Source organism: Chionomys nivalis, chromosome 16 (genome assembly GCF_950005125.1).
Source record: "Chionomys nivalis chromosome 16, mChiNiv1.1, whole genome shotgun sequence".
NCBI classification, from domain to species: Eukaryota; Metazoa; Chordata; class Mammalia; order Rodentia; family Cricetidae; genus Chionomys; species Chionomys nivalis.
Window position 1 is genome coordinate 22,842,799 of NC_080101.1, and position 19,186 is coordinate 22,861,984.

General features: G+C 41.0%; 1 protein-coding gene across 1 annotated transcript in view; it reads right to left on the minus strand.

The window, feature by feature from the left end:
* Window positions 1–14,455, minus strand: part of Stx17 (syntaxin 17) — a 50,978-nt gene extending 36,523 nt beyond the window's left edge. The window contains exons 1-2 of the mRNA XM_057790810.1: window positions 14,404–14,455; window positions 7,462–7,643 (exon numbers count right to left, since the gene is read on the minus strand). Coding sequence (XP_057646793.1) covers window positions 7,462–7,584 — 123 coding nt within the window. The 5' untranslated portion in view covers window positions 7,585–7,643; window positions 14,404–14,455. The remainder of the gene's footprint in view (window positions 1–7,461; window positions 7,644–14,403) is intronic.
* Between the last annotated feature and the right edge of the window lie 4,731 nt (window positions 14,456–19,186).

Genomic DNA, 19,186 nt, shown 5'->3' on the forward strand with positions numbered 1-19,186 from the left:
TGAAGGCTTTTGATATTACATTTTTTAAATTGAGAACTAATAGTAAACAATAACACAAAATACTATCAGACCAAATTACTTTAAAAAAAACAAAGGTTTTGTCTATGTACAGATTCTCTGGGGAAGGGAAATACAGAGAATGAGGATATAGAAGAAACTGGAAGATGGAAAGGACTCCTTCTCATGCATCCTTAATATGTATGAAGAATTTTAGTTATTTGTTAGTAGAATGATGTTAACTACTTAAAACTAAGATAAAAAATTTAAAAAGCAGGCAGAAAGAAAAAGATGCTTGAAGTGCAGAGGGACAAGGACACAAGTGACAGAAGTCCCTGATGAACAAGACAAGTCAGAGCCAATGGAACAACATATAGGCCACAGAGAAGAGACACAGCTCAACAACCACCACCCAGGGAAGTGAAGGAGAAGCATAGACACATGCGCAGCAGCTGACCCCATCACAAGACATTATGAGAAATGCTGATGGTACCTGACAGAACTCATTCTGCACAAAGCAACGGGGAGTATAGACAAATGGTAAATACCCAGATAAATATCAACTTTTTAATTATTTCTGAACTCTTAGTCTAACAAGATGGTTCAGCAAATGGGTGCTAAGTCTAACTACCTGAGTTCCATCTCCAGGACCAACTCCTGCAGGTTGTCCTCCAACTTTCACATGCCAACATGGCACATGTGACTGCATACACACACACACACACACACACACACTATAAGTATGTATATTCTGAATCATGAGGCAGGTGCTAAAAAGTAATCCACACAGACTACATCATACTTAGTGGAGAAGGACCCTTCTCTAAGACTGGAAAGAAGATGAAAATGCGATCTTCCCAGTGGCAGTCAGTAAGATACTGGAAACTCTAGTCAGCACTATAGGGCAGAACAAAGACAAAGGAAGGAATGAAGGGAGGGATGAAAAAAGACAGGAAGAGATACGGAGGAAGGGATGAGAGGGGGAAGATGGAGGAAAATCAGAAAGGAAGGTCCCTTCATAGGTGCCATGACTAACTACACAGAAAATACTAAACAATCTACAGAAAAGCTACACAGCATTAGCAGATGGACCAGTGGCTAAGGGTCATAAAGTGAGGATTACTTACATATTGAAGATAATATCTACTCCAAAGTACAGATAAGAGTAACTGCCTCACCTTGACTACCAAATATTAAAAATATAAAACAGGAACAAACATGAAGGGCAACAGGAATGTTCTAAATCATATATTAGAAATTACTGACAGGCAGTTCACTAATTACATACTCCACTTTTGAGTAAATACCTAGTGCATATATTTTTTCCATATATTTGTATGTGAGTTGTGCATATGTGCTTACCTTTGTATGACTGTAAATGTCAGGAGGTGTGAATGTGTGTTCACAAGTGTGTAGAGGCAAGATATTAACATCAGTTTTTGTGGTGGTTTGTTTGTCTATCTCAGTTATTCTCCACTGCATTTACTAATTCAGGGTCTCGAGATTAACCTGGAGCTTGTTGACTTAACTAGTCTAACTAGTCAGCTTGCCCTGGTGTGCTGGCTAGTTTTTATGTCAATGTGACACAGCTGGAGTCATCTGACAGGAGGGGATAGCAAATGAAAAAAAAAATCCCTTCATTTGATCATAAGCTTAAACTGGAGGCAAGCCTATAGAACATTTCCATAATTAGTGATCGATGTGGGAGAGCCAGCCCATTGTGGGTGAGGCTTGCTCTGGCCTGGTGGTCCTGGGCATCATAAAAAAAAAGGCAGGTAAGTCTGCTGGCAAGCAGCACTCTTCCATGGCCTCTGCTTGAGTTCCTGTCCTGACTTCCTCAGTGATGGACTGTGACCCACAAGCACAGGCTAACATAAGCCCTCTCCTCCCGCTTGCTTTTGGTCATGATCGTTATCACAGCAACAGAAACCCCAACTAAAACTCCTGGAAATCCCATCTCTGCCTCCTCAAGTTTTGAGATTACAAGCAGACCGCCATACCTGCTTAACTTTTATGTGGGTGCTGGGGACTCAAATTCTGGTCCTCATACTTGTTTGGCAAGCACTTTACTTATTGAGTGATCTCTCCAGTCTCATCATATAATATCTTACTCTTTACAATGATCGTATGCAGTTATAATTTCACCATTATAACTGGAAACACTTTGTTCCAAATAGAGCATGGAAGCTAAGTCTGTGAAGGTTAAGGGCTCCCGCATAGTGCTGTGTTAGGATGAAGTCTTTATATCTGAGGCGATGGCATCAATCAGAGCACCCTCCATAGGAGGAACCTGAGCTAGGAGCTAACAAAATACAAAGAATGGCAGCAGATGGTAAGATGCATGCTTGCAATCTCAGCTAGTGAGATGGCTGAGCAGACAAAGGTGCTTGTCCCTAAGCTCAAGACCTGAATTTAACTTCTAGGAGCCACAACATAGAAGGAAGAGAACTGACTTCAAAGGTTGTCCTCTGACCTCCACATCTACAGTGTGGAGGTATGTCCACACACATACACATAAATAAATAAATGTGAAAAAAAACTAAAAACAAAACAAACAGCAATACTTGACCTATAAAGCTACTATAAGTGCTATGACAAGAAAACTTGTAACAGAACTCTCAATAAAGGAAAGCAGCAGCCTTTTCTGCTGCCGTCTTTATTTGCTCACTTATCAAAGAGACTATAGAATAGATTACTGTCTCAATGCATTATCTCTTATTATAGTGAGTTATAAGAAAATGAATAAAATAATTCAGTTTGCTACTGCTTACTATTCAATTTTATGTGAAATTAGGATATACTGTGAAAGCTATTATCCCAAATATTTGGTATGGGATGGGGGAGCAGAGTGATATACTAATATGCGTGAAAACCCCTATAGAAGCAACCTTTAAACTTGTAGTTAAGTTTGGGCTGCTGGCTAGCATCTCTAAGTGGCTGGTTTTGCGCAAGATGGTTTTTGTCTAACTGCACAGCAGGACAGGCAAGTGAATTAAGGAAGAACCTCAGCATTATGCTTTGGGTCACTAAATACAAAAACACAAACTTTAAAGAAACACACTCCCTACGTCACACAGAAAGTAGCCAGGAGTGTGGCAATCATCCCAGGGTGGTTCGATACAGGCACTTACAAAGTCATCAAGTGCCAGGTTCCACCTTCTGCACTTTCAAAAAGGCCCTCAGATTTGTCTCCTAATGCAGTAGGGCTGGGTATACTTCTAATACAACAGGAAGACATAACCAGACCACTAGAAGAGAGAGGACTGTTTCCCTACATGTGTATCTTTTTTAAAGTAGGAAAATATTTCTGGAGGTTTCCAAATTCCTACCAAGCTTTTGGTCAAGACTTACTGGCCAGAACTGCAAGATGTGCCTATAGCTCCCTGATAACCAAACATGGACAAGAGCTGAATTATCACATTCATCACACCCAGTACTATTCACCAGGATGGAGAGGGGGGTTATATTGCAATTACAAATTAACAAACAAATAAATATGAACAAATACATACTAAGTCAGCCGTCTTCTTTCATCTGGAACTGCTGGGTTCAAGCTGCCATCTAGTTCATGCCGCCCATCTCACACTATTCACAAGCTGCCTCTCATCACACTATTCACAAGCTACCTCTCAGCATTCTTGGGTTATTTTTCTATCTTCTTTCCTTAACTAAACTGCAAACTTCTCAAGAATTTAAAATCTATTTTTGCATATCACTCAAGGCTAGAAATCTAAGAAACAGCCAATACTAAACACCCATAAATACTTACGGAAAGCTAATATTTATTTCCTGTAATAATAATATCATTTTTCATTAAACCTGGTAGATTGAATACAAATATTCACTTCTGTTCTTTTCCAAAATCCCATGAGAGGACAATAAAAAATGTTAAGAGGTGAAAATTCACAAGAGCAATAAGAACACAATAGAAGACACCAACAGACAAAAGCTTCCAGCCAAACTTCAGAAGCTGGAAAGAATACAGACACACTGTAGCGGATACAGCAGAGCAAAGAGAGCAACAATCTGAGCCTGTAGAGGTGGCTGGAGGGGAGAGATACACGGAGGCCACAGGCGACTGTCCTCCAGGAAGGCTGGACATCCAGAAATACTAGGTGCAGGTGACCAGTTAAAAAGTGTGGTAGAAAGAAAAGCAGGTTTAGTGGGAGGCTTACATAAGCCATACGCAGTTACCACATCACTGCCCTGCCCCATGATTACAGATGGTAACCCTCTCTGCAGGGGCCAACTAGAGAACCTGGAGCCTGGACTCCAAGCCTAACAAGAGCAAAGAGAGGATACTGTACTCAAGCAGCCTGGATTTGGAGTGGTGGTGAGCCTGTCATCTTCTTTGCTCACTTTCCTTCTCTTAGGTCAGATGGATGGTCACATAATATACAGTATACTTACCCCTCTTAACTCCCCCTAACCCCACTTCATCCCTGCTACAGCATCACCTCTAATAAAATAACTCCAACAGATAGACTGGGGTTAAAACAAAGATGTTAAATCTGTAAATGTTAAGGTCTACTTCACAGGGCTGTGTCAAGATAATGTGTTTAAATACAAGGTGATGACATCAATCAGCACACTTCACAGGAAGCACCAGAGCTGGGATCTGAACAAAGAACAAAGCTTGAATGGAGGTAAATGATGGGGTGCATGTCATTAACAGATGTAAGACAGAAAGCAAAATTACTCAGGGCCATACTTCCTCTACCTTCTTTACTGAGGAATTCACCTTCAAAATAGAAAGAGGCTAATAAGATCATTAGGAGGAAAATGAAGCTGGGTAGGATGGAGCATGCCTGCAGGTAATGGAAGACTTCCATTACCATGAGATGAGATGGAGGCAAACCTAAGGCAAACAAACCCCACCTTATCTGATAAGCCATTTGGGGGTTTTCAATCCTGTGTGTACATCCCTCACAGTAAGTTTCTTCTTAGATCCCAACAATATGAAACAAAGAAAATTGCGTTCCAAGTTGACTATCTTGTAGCTATTTACTGTGCTTTAGCTAAGAGGCATTAGCTAAGAAAGCTGAATGCCAAGGCTTCAAACTCCAGGATCACATGCTAACAACACTTATCGTGTAACAGTGTGCTGCTGAAGGGCCTGGGAGCATGGTCCAGGTGTCCACAGCACACTGCTCTCATTGTTCTCACGGCTGCAGAGTCACTCTGCTACAGGCTCGCCTTCAATTTCCCTCCAGTCTGGCTTTTTTCTCTTAAATTCATATTGGATGACTGATGGCCAGAATAATAAATATTTTATCTTTCTACACCTTTTCCTCAAGAAGAATATGTCTTTTGAAAGTGAGGCACTGCAAGACACCTGGAGCCTAAATTTAGTTAACTGTCCTGTACAGAGTGAGCACTAGTTTTTAAATATGTTTACATGCCATAGCCTATCTATCAAAATATGCTATTCAATTCTATACAGAGAAAGAGGTATTTTCATAATTAGACTAGAAACCCTACAGTGAAGTGTTCAAATATATTTGAGTTTGTCTTCTCAGCTTTAGATATTATCATCTGTCTATTCACTATAACTATCTGAATGTCTGAAGGTTTCATATTAAGTAAAAATGCTAAAAGAAACATGTTCAGGCGGAGCAGAATCAACGGCACCGACTCCAAGACAACGCCCTTCTGACGCCTGGCACAACTGATTCAATCAGCAGTGGGCCTATTCCTTTGCGCCGCCTTGCTGCCGGGTTCCCACCTCCCATTGGTAGGGCTGCGCACACATGCAGTGAGAGTTAAAGGGCAATGCCAGCAGGCATTGTCATACAGAATAAGAAAGACGTGTTAAGTCTCAAAGGTAAAGTAGGACAATAAGGGGACATGGCTTTAATAGCTCACAGACCTCTTGTTTCTACCTTTTAGAATCAATTCATCTACCTAAAGCTTATTATCTTTGTAATGGAGAAATGGATATGGCTCAGGACTTTGAAACAGACCTTACCAAATCTTTTACACATTTTGTAACACTGTAACAATATAGAAACAGAACTGTTTACTTTGGATTGCTCAACTTAGGTGGGAGATTTGATATCTTTCTCTATCTCATGAAGCAAACATGGAATCCCTTCACATGTTTCCATTCCAAGAATACCAGACAGTTCCTTCTGTATCCTTATAAGCTATGGCTAAAACCTATGCTTTATATGTAAAGAAAAAAGGAATTATGGGATGAAAAAAATATAATACTGAATTCTTTAAAAAAAAAAATCCTCAGAGAAATTTCCATTGCAGACATCTTAGAAATTAGTTTCTGTGTTTTTTAGAAAGCACTTAAATACTAAAAAAATTGATAGGGAAAACACATTTGGTATTTTTAATGAATAGAGCTGATGTGGGAGTGTCATATCAATCTGTTGATTTCACTGGTTAAGTAATAAAGAAACTGCTTGGCCCTCATAGGTTAAAACATAGGTGGGTGGAGTAAACAGAATAGAATGTTGGGAGGAAGAGGAAGTGAGCTCAGATGCAAGGCAGCTCCTCTCAGAGACAGACGCCATGCTCTCCTCTCCAGAGCAGATGCGATGAAACTCCAACCCAGGATGGACGTAGGCTAGAATCTTCCCGGTAAGCGCACCTTGGGTGCTACACATATGAACAGAAATGGGTCAAGCAGTGTTTAAAAGAATACAATTTGTGTGTTTTTATTTCGGGTCATAAGCTAGCTAGGCAGCCATGAGCCGGGCTGTGGGAAGAGGCCCACAGCTCCTACTACATAGAGCTTATACTGAAAGGTTTAATGACCACATTGTCCACCCTAATCCTAAAATTAAAAAATAGAAGTAGAGGAGAATATAGCTCAGTGTTTAAAGCAGAAGACAACCCACCTTTCCAAGCTAGGGCTCACTTCTCAGGAAACCTGAGGCTGCTGTATCTGTAAGCCCCACACACAGCCTATTCAGGGCAGGGTCGATGCTGATCTCTGAGCAGCTCTTCTACCCTCTGCCTATTTCCCCGGCCCACCTCGTCGGTAATTCTCAAAGAAAAGCAGTGAAGAAAGGAAATTCCCTCACATCACACAATTATCTACATCTTTACATGAAGAGGAGAGAGTTACTGATAGGCACGAGTTCAAAACACTTGCCCTGGGATGAACGAAATGAAGGCAGCTGCAGGAGCTCAGCTCCTGTCTTCACATCACGAGCTCTATCAAACAGTCTAACTTAATTACTAACTACCTAAAACCTCCATGTGCAAATTTTGTAATCACACGTGGAGGTAGGAGTAGAGTAGGTACAAATTCTACTCCTATCTCCCTTCTTCGATATAATAAAGGAATATATAAGAATTACATTTGTAGAACATGAAGACCAGCTTGAGAAGGGAATCCTGCTGCATCAGCAGGTTGGAAGTCTCAGATTCTCTATTCAGCTGGAATCCAGAGACAGCAAGAAAGAATCCAGGCAGATACCTGCTTCTGCAGTGGAAACAAATGCTCACCTTCTCAATGTTTATCTGGTGTTTTCTTAACCTCTCCAGGTCTGTTGGGATCACTATCTTAGTGAATTTCTGGATAGCTGGCTCAAGTCGGCGTAACTTCACCTTTTCTTCATCTTCGGACATCCTAAAGCCTGTTGAGCCACGTCCACTTGTAGCGGCTCTCTTCTCTCATGCAGAAACACCTAAAGAGGAAGATTTAAGAATGCTTTTACAACAGCTTCCATTATTTTAGAAATAAACAAATGTAGGGCTGGAGAGACAGCTCATCGGGTCATCTGGCTGCTCTTCCAGAGGGTCCAAGTTTGGTTCCCAGCACACACGATGGCTCACAACCACTGGAACTCCAGTTCCAGTTCTGACACCATTTTCTGTCCCCTCTGGCACCACACACATGGTGTACAGACATACATGCAGGCAAACACTCATACATATAAAAATTTTTAAAAATAAAAAAATCAACAAATATACAATTACTCTTTAAATACATATCAAACCCAAAATTGAACTTGAATGGCTTGGTTTTTTTCTATCAAATGATGTATATTAAAATATTCTCTTCATTAAAATCTAGTCATTTTAAAGGACTCTTCAAACTGTTTCATTTTCATAGAACAGGTAGGACAGGAACTATGTAACTCTAGGCTGGCCTGAAAACACTGATCCTCCTCACATCCCAAGCTTCTCTAGATGTTCAGAAAATATGAATAAGTGCAGGCCCATGAGATGGTTCAGTGGGTCAAAGAGCTTACCACCAAGCCTGAAGATCTGAGTTCAATACCTGAAACCCACAGAGTAGAGGAAAAGAGCTGAGTTCTCTAACTAATATAGTACCTGCATCCCACACGGGCGGGCACACGTGCATGCACACACTCTAAATAAATAAAAAGGCAATAAAAAAGTTTAAAGAAAATACAAAAATGAACAGAATAAAACTATCAATAATCTATTTAACCTTAAGTACCTATTCTCTACATTCTGATGGCTGTCTCCTGAGGTTTTTTGCAATATGAAGTATGTATGTAAACACCACTAAAAACGAGTACTTTCTGATATGCTTTGGACACTGAATAGCTATCTTTTAAAAGAATTGCCATTAGCAAAACTGCAAGGAAAATTTTCACTTGATATTTCTGCTTATATCAAACTTCACTTCCAATGTCATAATAATGTAATTGTGTAATTATATACTTTAAGTACACTGCAGAATACAGAACTCCTTTCAGTGAAGGCCTTATCTCCTCCTTATTAAACAAGGTGATTAGCAATGTCTACTAAATGACCAGCAACAGAACTCCAATAAGAAGCATATTTATAAAGCCAGGGCATGGCTCAGTGGGTAAGGGCACTTGCTACAAGACTCAGCCTAAGTGTGATCCCCAGGTCCTACATGGGAGAGACCTGACTTCCTTTGACTTCCACATGCACACTGTAGCATGCGAATGACAAACACATAAATAAATGTACTTCAATTTTTTTAAAGAACCGAATTCTTGCAGATATATGGAGATTTTTTTCTGTTTTATCAGGATTCTACGGCAATATAAAAAGTTCCAGCATATGCTTTTGGGGACAGGAAAGGAGAGGTAAGAGCTGGAAGTAAGCATGCTCCAGAACTCTACATTGGCTTAACTAGACAAATTTTACTTATATCAATTTTATAAATTTGAGCTTGTAATAGATTTTACATAAATGATGTGCTCTCCTATTTAGCTAAGCTTGAACACCACCAAAGTTTATCATGCCTTGATGCCACCTCTTTAGCCCATAGCCCAAGAATAACAAAGTTGAACATATACTCCTGTTGGGTTATGGCTTCTCAAACCAGTCCTCAGAGATACACATTCATGTACTGATTCTGTGAGACCCTGAATCTTTAAGATTCATTGTTTCCAGATTCTCAAAGAGATCTAATGCCCCTAACATTAAGAACTGCTTTAACCACATTCTGGTTTTTTCCTTTCTTCCAGCTGAAAATCTTGAAGCAACAGCTATAAAAACGCCTTCCATTACCCTTCACTAAGAACTTGGTTCTTATGCTTAATACAAGATCCCAAGGAAAATAAATGTTCAGGTATCACAAGCAGAGTTAAAACAGAACCCCAGGGCAGACTGGAACTAGAGATATATAGAGAAGAAATTGACTCAAGAAAAAGCGAATAAACAAACAGAAAATAGCAAAGGGCCTAGAGCTGAGAAAGTGACCAAAAAGAAAAGTATTGTCAAGTCTGTTCCTAAACAGACAGAGACACAAATGAAGAAACAGACTTTTCAAAAGGACATAGAAGAATTGGGTTTCTTTTTTAAAAGCAGTACGTTACAAAGGAGTGTAGAGGTAAACAAGAAGCCATGCACAGCTGGAGAGAGGACTACTGAACGGAGGCTCTCAGAACTCAGAGGATAAAGAATATGAGGAGACAAAGGACATAAACCTCACAAGCTCAGTAACCAACAGAAAAGAATACAGAAAACATACAAAGAAAATATTCTGAGAATTAAGGCAGAAGATCTCAAGTTGAAAAAGAACAGACTAGCTAGTATAAATAAAAACAAACTTACCTAAGCATATGATAGGAAACTGTAGAGCATCAAGGACAAAGAAAAAAATCTTAAAAAGCAAACCAGAGATAACAGATAAATGAAAACAATAAAAGCAGCCAACTTTTCATCAAAGCAATATATCAAAGATAGGAATGTCTTCAAAGTACCAGGGAGCTGGGACATACCCAGGCAAATTATCATTTATGGTGAATCAAAATAATTATTTTCAGACATGCAAGACTGAGTTTAACAAACTCCTCATTAAAAGAAACTACTAAAATGAGAGGGAGGGAGGGAGGGAGGCAGGGAAGGAGGGTGGAAGGCAAGGAAGGAGGGAGGGAGAGAGAGGCGCACACATGCTTGCTCTCATGTATGTCCACAAACATTTCTTCCTGTGCACTTCAGGATCCCTAGAGTCTGTTAAGGCATCTGGTAGGGTCAATAACATTTATTAAATTCACCCTTCTGCCCTTCAAAACACTACAAAGGATTATAAAAACATACTTTAACAATAAAGAAAATAAAAGGATAGAATGAACATAATACCCTATTGCTGGACTGAATGGATGAATGAATGAATGCTGGATTTATTTTGAATAACGTGATCAAGGATATGGGAAATGTTACCATGTCAATATTTTATTATGTACTTTTAGTAGCATAGGATTACAATGTGAATGTTCCGTAATCTAATCATCCACTGTGTGCTATTTAAGATGATCCCAATTTTCCACTATTATAAACAAATTGTGATTACTTTCCTCATACATTAATCCATACTACCACCCATGATTACTTAATATAGATAGCTAAAAATAGAAATATTAAGCAGACACACTTTAAATTTAAAAATATACACATTGCCAAATGTGCCATAAAAGGGTCTTCCAATTTACATTTCATCAGAAGCACTTCTACATGTTCTAGCCAATTAAGTATGATTAGTGGGGGGAAATAGTGCCTCAAGAGACTTTTCTAGTTCAGTCTCCTTCTAACAAAAATTTTAAAATATTTTCCTCTATCATTTTCTATTTTTACAAAATTATAGTATATAGTTATATAGTATATCTGAGAGCATAACATTCCAATGTTACCGTAACAAACATTGTCTAGTATGGCATCACACCATGAAATAGTTAACATTCAATGTCAGAATGTGTGTGGAAGTGTGTTTAAATACTGGCTGGAAGTACTTTTCAGTACTTTTTATTTTTTTTACTCATAAAGTTGGAACATGTTACATGATTAAAACACTAAACTAAAAAAATATAAGAGATCTCACACCTGTAAAAGTTGTCCAAAAATAAACAACATGCCTAAAGCCCAAAACTTCTATGAAGCTGTTATAGTATTTTAATAGTTTAAAAAAGTATAAAATATTCGTAATAGAATTTATTCTGTCATGGTGAGGTGATATACAGCTATTTGCACTTGTCAAAACCCACGGGGCTATATGTATTAAAGATGAAATGGTACTACATAAAAATTTAAAAACACCAAGATGTGGGAGAAATATAAAATGAAAAATAAGATATCAAAATAAGACTGAATTACCATAGAATTAAGCGGGGGGAGGGGGGACGGGGAAGCAATCAAAGTTCAGAATATGGTCATTTTGCTGAACCTTGAAAGGCTAAAGACTAAAACAGTTGTACTGCATGCTTCTCTCTGTTGCAGAACATTTGTTTAACTATGGAAAGATACATTGCATTTGTTTGATTATATAAAGATGTATTGCTATTTTGCCTTGCCTGCCTAAGGCACCTAAGTGGTTTAGTAAAAAGCTGAATGGCCAATAGCAAGGGAGGAGGTGTAGGCAAGAATTCTGGGTAGGGAGAATAAGTAGGAGGAGGAATTTAGGCTGCGGGAAGAAAGAAAAAGAGACCACCAGGGGCCAGATAGACAGACACGAAGGAAGCAGGAAAGTAGGACATACAGAATGAAAGAAAGATAAAAAGTCCCAGGGCAAACATAGATGAATAGAAACTGGTTAAACTAAGTTAAAAGAGCTGGTGGGACTAGGCTAAGACTAAGCATTCACAATAAGTTTCCATGTCTTTATTTTGGAGCTGGTTGGCAGCCCAAAGAAAATTCCAACTACATCTCTCAGTAGTATATTTTAGATATCCTGGAATTATTGTCTGCCCATACCAGGATGGAACAAAAATAAGGAAACATTTCCCAGAAAATGAGTCAGTTCTCACTGTTAGACAACAAGCAGGAGCCAATACCAGGATGAACCTGGTGGTGTGAAAAGGCAGATACCGCTCTGCTTTTTTTTAAAACTATTCACAAATAAATACATAAGTAAACATTGATCTTGCATACATGGGTGTGCATATATGCATATACTGCGGCCCTTTGTAAGACTCTGAAAGCAATGACACCCTAGTAGCCATAAGCACGCCCAGACCATAGGGGTTGGGATCAAATACCATTCTGAAAGACAGGACCAACAAGAGAGAGATGGAAACCAGGAGCCCTTGGAGAAGGGGCTGATTCCAGGACTGGGGCAGGCAAAACACAGGGGTACAGAAAACAAGCACCTCTCAACCGTCAAAGTGAGAGCAACTGATATATTAAATGCATAATAAAAAAAACACATGCAGTTTTGTTTTGGTTTCTCCAAGACAGGGTTTCTCTGGCTGCCCTGGAACTCAGCTCTGTAGCCTGCCAAGTGCTGGGATCATAGGAGTTTATATTGACACAAAGAATTGAATACAGGCCAGGCGGTGGTGGCGCACGCCTTTAATCCCAGCACTTGGGAGGCAGAGGCAGGCGGATCTCTGTGAGTTCGAGATCAGCCTGGTCTACAAGAGCTAGTTCCAGGACAGGCTCCAAAGCCACAGAGAAACCCTGTCTCGAAAAACCAAAAAAAAAAAGAAAAAAAAAAAAGAATTGAATACAGAAAAAGAAATAGGAAGAACAGACAGCTCCTCTTTAGACAACAATTTCAGCAAAAGAAGGAGGGTAACTGAAGGGTACCACAGCACCAAAGCAATAGTACTTGGAGAATCACTGTAGTAGTAATTGCTGTGGAGAATCCCCCAGACACCAAGTTTAATTAAGTGATCAAGGTTGACACCACAGGCAGCAGATCCCACGTGAAGGCTCCATGGTGGCATAAACTGAAAAGAGCACTGATGCCTTGTGGTATTCCTAACAAAAATTCGAAACAATCTATTCACAACAAACAAGAGCCAACTTCCTATTTGAAAGGCACTATCAACTCCTGGCTCTTCCAAAGCATAGAAGCCACCAGACTTAGCGGACTGGAAAAGGTGATGGTGTTATGGAGGATGAAGAGTGAGGTTGGGTCTTAGGTCCCATTGAACACAGAACGTACTCACAAGAGAGTGGACTCACAAGAGACCCAGTTAACTCTAATATTAATCTCTTGCTTTCAGTGCTTGTACTTTGTATGGTATGTAAAATGCTAACACAAGGAACGCTGTAGTTTTCTGTATTAATTGTGCGATCTGTTTTTTGTTTGGTTTTTCCAATCAGGGTTTTTCCGTGATTCCCTGGCTGTCCTGGAACTTGTTCTGTAGACCAGGCTGGCCTTGAACTCCCAGAGATCGCCCTGCCTTGGCCTCCGGAGTGCTGGGATTAAAGGCGTGGCCACCACCACCCAGCTACTTATGTGAACTATCAATAATTGTAAATTACTTCACAGTTTTTGTGTTTGTGTATGTCTAAGAATGGCTGTTTCGTGAACGAAAGAACATTTAGAAGCCAGGACTGTAATCATTTTCCTGGCACACACACTTGCAGTGAAAGGTGTCAGGTGCTTTACAAACTTGATTTCCTGGAACTCACAACTAAGATGAGATGGGTACCATTTTACTCAGGGTCCCGAAGAAGAAAAAGTACTCAAATGTGCAGTAAATGACCCCAGAGTTACTTATAAGTGAAAAAGCCCCTTTCCTAGATAGTGTCCCAAACAGTTGACAACACCACCCCTCAAAGTAACGCGTCCCCGTGGGCTTGTGGGTGGCGCACAGGGTGTTGACTTTAGGGTGCAGGCCCGGACCCCGCAGTTGCGGCCTCTCCGCGTCCTGCCTGGGCACCGGCGTCGCGTCGTCCCCCTCGGCGTCACCAGGGCGCACCCGGGCCACACCGACGCCCCCATCGGAGTGGCTAGGCGGGCAACCCGACGACCCAGGGCCGAGACCATCTCTCCACAGCGACCCCGGAGGCCTTGGTACCGCGGGGTCCCGTCCTCCCCGCGCCCGCTGCGACAGCTGCTCCAAAACTGAAACCTGGGAGGCTCGGTCACTTCTAGACGCAGCCCGGCGCTCGTACCAACCCGAAGCCGGGCCTGCTGCCTGGCGCCTCTCACGGGCGTCCACACCCCGACCCGCGTCGCCACATCGCAGCCCAGCGCCCCCGTCAGCCCCTTACCTCCCGCCTAGGCGCTCGAGGCCGTCGACACTCATTGCGCAGGCGCGAGAGGGGCGGGGCGCCTCCGGGGGCGGGGTCGAGTGGTCCCGCCCCCTCTCTTCCCAGCGGGAGGGGAGGCAAGATGGACTGTTCCAGCCCCTGGAGGAAAGGTTCCACGCGTGCTTTGGAGGTCGTCTTGTGTCGTGTGTCTACGACGATTTACATTTGGATAACCCCCTTCCTATTACAGTTTTTCTTCACATTTTCTTGTGATCGCTGAATTTTGTTGACGAAGACGACCACGTGTCCTTAACTCTTTAGGTGTGTGGAAACTGAAGCTCAGAGAGGTGTGCCATTCCCCTTGGCCCCGCCCTCCAAAGCTCACAGGAGTGAAAGGCTGGGTGTGTGTGTGTGTTGGGGGGGCGGGGAGGATCATAATGGCCAAGGGCACAGATAGAAGCAGGAACGAATTATGGTTTTGTTCAGAGCGTGCTGCAGTGCTTTGGGTGTCTGTCCTTATTAAAATGATAGTTGGTGACTCTGAGGCGCAGCACAAATTTGAAGTGACTCACTCCAGTTCAGCCTATTTGTGACAAAGGAGTACTCCTAATTTTCTTCTCAAGTCGTTCCAGTTGGACCAGGTGCTGCAAGAACAAGCTTTAAAGTGTGTGCAGGTTACTGTCCCTCCTCTCTGAATGGTCATTCCCTCGGACCCAGGCAGCCAGTGGTGTGTGTGTGTGCGTGCATGGATGTGCATGTGTATGTATGTATATGAATATATATACATACATATATACGTATATGTATGTATATATATATATATATATATATATATATATATATCAGATCGTTGCTTAGAATGGATCCCTTCATGATGTAGTCTTCAACAATCTTAAGGATGTTTACATCGACTTTAAGCAAACTCAGTTCCTTTTTTGTTTATTTGTTTTATTTTTTGTTTTTTGTGACAAGGTTTCTCTGTAGCTTTGAGCCTGTCCTGGAACTAGCTCTTGTAGATCAGGCTGGCCTTGAACTCACAGAGGTCCACCTGCCTTTGCCTCCCGAGTGCTGGGATTAAAGGCGTGCACCACCATCGCCCAGCGCAAACTCTGTTCTTAAGGTCTGCAGGTGGAATGAAAGTGGATGGAGAATTTTGGCCCTCAGATTAGGGGTTTAAGAAAGTATTGAAAGCAATTTCTAAAATAAAATATATGACTTACTAAGAGATTTAGATTTTCTTTGGGGGTATACTGGGGGCTAGCGTTTATGGTACCCTTAGTTTAAAGAATGGGGTATCAATAAAATTTTCATACTAAGGAGAAAAAAAATAAAGACATTAGGCAATAGCACAGTAAACACTTTCTTTTTTTAATTGTCAGAACCAGTTAAACAAGAAAGCTAGTACAGGGTTTAACTGGGGGGAAAAAAACCTGCTGTGCAAGATTGAAGACCTGCATCCAGGCACCTAGGACCCACATAAAATGCCAAGCTCCGAGGCATGTGTTTGTAATCCTAACACTTCGCAGACAGACAGGAGGGCCCATGAGCTGGCTGGCCAGCTGGTCTTACTGAATCGTGAGTTCCAGGTTCACTGAGACCCTCTGCTGTCACACACACCAAGAATCAGTTAAACAAGACCCTTTGAATTAAAAATAATTAGAGTTGAGTTCTGAAAAGGAGGTCTCTAGTGCAATAGGGAGCCATGACACCCAAGGATTGACTTTGGCCTTCTTGGGAGTTATATGATGTTTGCTCTAACTTAGGTGTGTCATGTAGAAAGATAAAACCACTTAATCTACAGTTTGGCTAGCAGGTATAATCTTTCAATATGTACACAGAAGTCATATGCCCTTTTTGTGCCATGAAGCTATTAGGGATAGGTATACTGCGACAAGACAAAGTTTCCTGAGTTCCTAACTGAACCCAGGAGATTCAAACGAAACAAAATAGAAAGTAGTATACATTTTTGGAAAGAAACTAAAAAGAAATTACTGTCTGGTAGCATGATTGTTTTCATGTATAGCCGGTGGGAAAGCTAATTTGCCATAATAATTTGTACATAATTGGCTATCTTTCCAGACCACTCCTTACCTGGGAAATGCTCTACCCCTCCAGATCTAAATGCTAAAACTTACAGGCCTATGGTGAGCACTTTATACAAACATAAACTTGGGCACCTGATCGGGAAGAATGCCTGACTCAAACTAGAACAACAAAATATATCCTGGGTATTTGAAATTGAAATATTAGAAGTAAAATTTAAGTTACAGTTTAGGCAGTGTGTTGGATAGTTTTATGTCAACTTGACACAGCAGAAGTCATCTAAGGGGAGGGAACCTCAGATGAGAAGATGCCTCCAGAAGACCTGGCTGTAAGCAAGACCATAGGGCATTCTCTTTATTAGTGGTTGATGGGAGAGGGCTCAGACCATTGTGGGTGGTACCATCCCTGGGCTGGTGGCCCTAGATTCTATAAGAAAGCAGGCTGAGCAAGCCATGAGGAGCAAGTCAGTAAGCAGTACTCCTCCATGGCCTCTGCATTAGTTCCTACTTCCAGATTCCTGCCCTGCTTGAGTTCCTGCCCTGACTTCCTTTGATGATGAACTATTATATGGAAGTATAAACAGAAAACAACAACAACAACAAAAACCTTTCATCCCTAAGTTGCTTTTGATCATGGTGCCTCATCACAGTAATAGTAGCCCTAACTAAGACGGGAAGTATCTTTTTCTTAGAGAAAATATTTTATTTTATTTTTTGATAAAATATAAGATAAAAATAAAACTCATCACATTGAAGTTGGACAAGGCAACCCAAGAGAAGAAAAAGGGCCCCAAGAGAAGTTACAAGAATCAGAGACCCATTCATTCACATGTTCAGGAATCCCATAAAAACACTAAACTGAAAGTTGTAATATATACACAGAGGACCTGGTACAGACCCACGTAGGCCCTGTATTGCTGCTTCAGTCTCTGAGTTCAGATGGGCTTTGCTCAGTTGATTTTAGGAGGCTTTGTTCACCTGGTATATTCCATCCCCTCTGCCTCCTCTTCAGCAGGGTTCCCTTTCCTTTAACTGGTCTAACAACCTCAAGGGAAATTCTAACAACTCTCAATCAACACACTCCTAACTATTGCAGATGTGCAATTCTGGTATTTCTATTGCCCCTTGAATTGAATGTTTCCACTGATCAACTTCTTTGTTCTCTGATACTGTCTCTTGCCACCATACAGACACACAGACATAGGCATGTCTACACACCATTTTTTTTTAAATTACATTGCCAGTAGTACACACTGTAGGTAAATAGGGATACACGGATTTTTTGTTCATGTCCTATTCACTACGTGTGGTGGTTTGAATAGGTATGGCCCCCATAGACTCATGTGTTCAAATGTTTGACCTATGAGAAGTGGCACTGTTGGAGGTGTGGCCTTGTTGGAGTAGGTGTGGTCTTGTTGGAGGAAGTATGTCATAGCAGGAGTGGACTTTGAGGTTTTATAAGCTCAAGTCTGGCCAGTGTGGCACACAGTCACCTTCTGCTGCCTGCGGATCAAGATGCAGCACTCTCAGCTCCTTCTCCACCACCATGTCTGCCTGCATGCTACCATGCTTCCCACCATGACGATAATGGACTAATCCGAAACTGTAAACCAGACCCAATTAAGAGTTTTCCTTTATAAGAGTTGCCATGGTCATGGTGTCTCTTCACAGCAACAGAGCCCTAAGATACCATGCAAGCATTTGATCGCCATGTGACATGCAGAATATCTTACAGCCTCAGGTCTTCCTGTAAAACCCTTCGCCTCAGCTGCTTTTCAGACGTTCGTTTACCCAGATTAGCTGTCCTCAAAATATAGGTGTCTAAGAATTTTCACATAAGGTAGTATGCATAAAAATCACACTGCATGAATTTTATGGCCAACTTCAATATCTTTCTAGGGTAATTTTGATTTTGATGATGTCAGAATTAATGTCATTGAATAAAGCAAACTTTATCATCCTAGCTCAACTTCAGCTTTTTACTATGTTTCCCATTAGAACATAACAAGCATGCTTGTTGTTGTTTTAAGTCAGGGCTCCTCTGTGTAACAGCTCTGGCTGTCCTGGAATTCACTTTGTAGACCAGGTCAGCTTTAAACTCACATTTCGAGCCTCCGCCTCTTGAGTGCTGGGATTAAAGGCGTGCATCACCACCACCCAGCACAAAATGCTTATTATTAAAGTGATAATAAAAGTTGTTTAATTAGACAATTCTAATGCTTCTTGAGTAATGTGGTATCTTAGTTATTTTGTGGTCAATTAATGTTACATGAAAGATGCACAGCCATATAAATGAAGAGAAATTCCTCAAGGACCCCATCTACCTTCTAGTTTTATATTCATTGCTCTCAATTCTATGGAAACTGAAATTCTCAATGTTTCCTGTACATCAGTTCTTTCTGCAATATAGATTATACCTTCTTCCTGGAATGTTCTACCAACTGTAGCCCTCTCTGTATGTCCAGATCCTACTCATAAGTCCTAAAGTTTCTAAATATGGCTCCTTCTTCCACCTTAAAATGTGATCTTCCTTGGACAATTGCTTTCTGCCCTGAATTACAACAATCAGTATGTCTTGTTGTCCCTGAAAATCTTTTTTGGGCTCCAAGTAATAATGGTAACAGTGACTGTACAATTATAGTCTTTGGAGAAGCATATAACATAATACATAAAGTACACAGTATTTCAAGGGTGAGGAGGAATACTCGATTAGAAGCTATTTTCAGAAAGAGATGGCTCAGTTCTTAAGAGCACTGGTTTCT